At 37.2% G+C, this 2,300-nt stretch overlaps 1 protein-coding gene across 1 annotated transcript; it reads left to right on the forward strand.

Annotated features, from left to right (window-relative positions):
- Window positions 1-281: 281 nt before the first annotated feature.
- LOC122117744 (olfactory receptor 502-like) lies at window positions 282-1,226 on the forward strand. Its single transcript, XM_042691546.1, has one exon. It carries the CDS (start codon window positions 282-284, stop codon window positions 1,224-1,226), a length of 945 nt encoding a protein of 314 aa, XP_042547480.1.
- The last annotated feature ends 1,074 nt before the right edge of the window (window positions 1,227-2,300 follow it).

Consider the following 2,300-nt stretch of genomic DNA (forward strand, 5'->3'; position numbering starts at 1 on the left):
TTGAATTTTATTTTCCTTTAAAACAACATTATATAGATTTAAGAAAATGTAAATATAACGGGAAAGAAAGATTATAGGATAGAATTTTGAGGGTGGTTTTGCTAAAATAATTAAAATTTATAGATGGAATCATCTTTCCATGTTAATGTGTACATCCTGGTACTTGAATGTGCTTATGATGACTTTTAATATACAATAAGAAAAATGGAATCAGTGCACTTATAATTTTTTCATGTAATATCTTCATCCTAGATTTGTCCTGGCAGCAGCTCCATTGTCTAATGTATTCCCTGGAAGATAGGAACCACACCACAGTGACAGAGTTCATTCTATTGGGCTTAACACGTGATCCAGTCCTTCGAGTCATCCTCTTCTTCATCATCCTGTGCATCTATCTGGTGACCATAGCTGGAAATCTCTGCACAATTCTTCTCATCAGAGTCTCTACTCAGCTCCACCACCCCATGTACTTTTTCCTCAGCAATTTAGCTTTTGCGGACATGGTGTTTTCATCTTCTGTCACACCCAACATGTTGGTTAACTTCTTGGTGGACAAAAATGTGATCTCCTACCATGGATGTGGCATTCAGCTTGGTACAGCTGTTTTCTTTGGGGCAGTTGAGTGCTTCCTTCTGGCTGCCATGGCCTATGATCGCTTTGTGGCCATCTGCAATCCACTGCTTTATTCAACCAAAATGTCCACACAAGTCTGTGTCCAGTTACTTATTGTAGCTTACACCAGTGGTTGTTTTAATGCTTCATCCTTTACTATTTCTTTCTTTTCTTTGGTATTCTGTGGATCAAACAGAGTCAATCATTTCTTCTGTGACTTTTCTCCTCTACTTGAAGTTGCCTGTTCTGAAGACAGTGTGCTCATACTTCTTTCCACATTTACCGCTGGCTTCATCATTGTGTTCACAGTGATTGTCATAGCCATCTCCTACATCTACATCCTCATCACCATCCTGAAGATGCACTCCACAGAGGGCCGCCAGAAGGCCTTCTCCACCTGCACCTCTCACCTCACTGCAGTTTCTCTGTTCTATGGGACAGTTATGTTTATTTATATGATGCCCAAATCCAGTTACTCCACTGACCAGAACAAGGTGATATCTGTGTTTTACATGGTGGTGATCCCCATGTTGAACCCCCTCATCTACAGCCTTAGGAATAATGAGATCAAGGGGGCTCTGAAAAGAGAGCTTGGGAAGAAAGTGTTTTCTTAATCTGGTTTGGTATTTTCTAATCTTCATTTTAGAATTAATAATTATTACTATACATCAAAGTAAAGTGACTTTCTGAGATGGTCCTATAACCATTGACACATAATTATCCCTGGTGAAATTTTTAGCAAGCATGGTTCATTTTGAGATCATGTACCAACTAAGAGGTTTGATGTGCTGTGATAAAATCTCACTGAATTTATGATTAAGGGCAAACTGTTATTGGAAATCCAAATTTGCTAAAAATTCTTTAAAAGTTTTTCCCCAAAAAAAGTGTTTACTCTAATATATTAGTTTGTATCTTAAGTTCCCTGAAGGATCATAAAATTAGTTAATTTCAGTTCGCTTTTGGGTAGTGGATGAAATAGTGAGGGGTAAAGAAGAACTTTAACCCACCGATTAAAGGTATTTTCCATCTTGAGATATTAATCCTTTTAATATTCTTGCAAGTATCTTGTAAGCTTTCTTCATTCTTCTTTATTACTTTTTATATTTTATGTCCAACATTGTCTTTTAGTGTAGTCTGGCTACAAGTTTATTATTTCTTTCTGTTTGATCTACTCTCCCAGTGATGTATTCTATCACATTTTTAATGTGATAAAGGGTTTGTGGTGTATTTATTTTTTATTTTTTCAAAAAATAGTAATTTGAGCTGGGTACTGGTGGCTCATGTGTGTAATTCCAGCTACTCAGAAAGCTAATATCTGAGGATTGTGGTTCAAAGGCAGGCTAGGCAGGAAAGTATGTGAGACTCATCTCCGAAGTGGAAGTGTGGCTCAAGTGGTAGAGTGCTAGCCTTGAGCAGAGAAGCTCAAGGATTATGTTCAGGCCCTGAATGCAAGCCCCAGGACTGCCTCCCCTGGTACACATATGGGTACACACATACACACACATGCACACACACTCTCTCTCTCTCTCTCTATATATATATATACACATACATAGTATTGTATAATCTCATTAGTTAATAGTTATGCAGATTTGTCAAATATTTTTTTCAAAGAAAATAAATGCTGCAAAGTCCATAGTGATACATTTTTAATATGATCTGAAGATCTTACAGAATTTTTCTGAGGC

Source organism: Dipodomys spectabilis, unplaced genomic scaffold (assembly GCF_019054845.1).
Source record: "Dipodomys spectabilis isolate Male_0828 unplaced genomic scaffold, ASM1905484v1 ptg000145l, whole genome shotgun sequence".
Lineage (NCBI taxonomy): Eukaryota > Metazoa > Chordata > Mammalia > Rodentia > Heteromyidae > Dipodomys > Dipodomys spectabilis.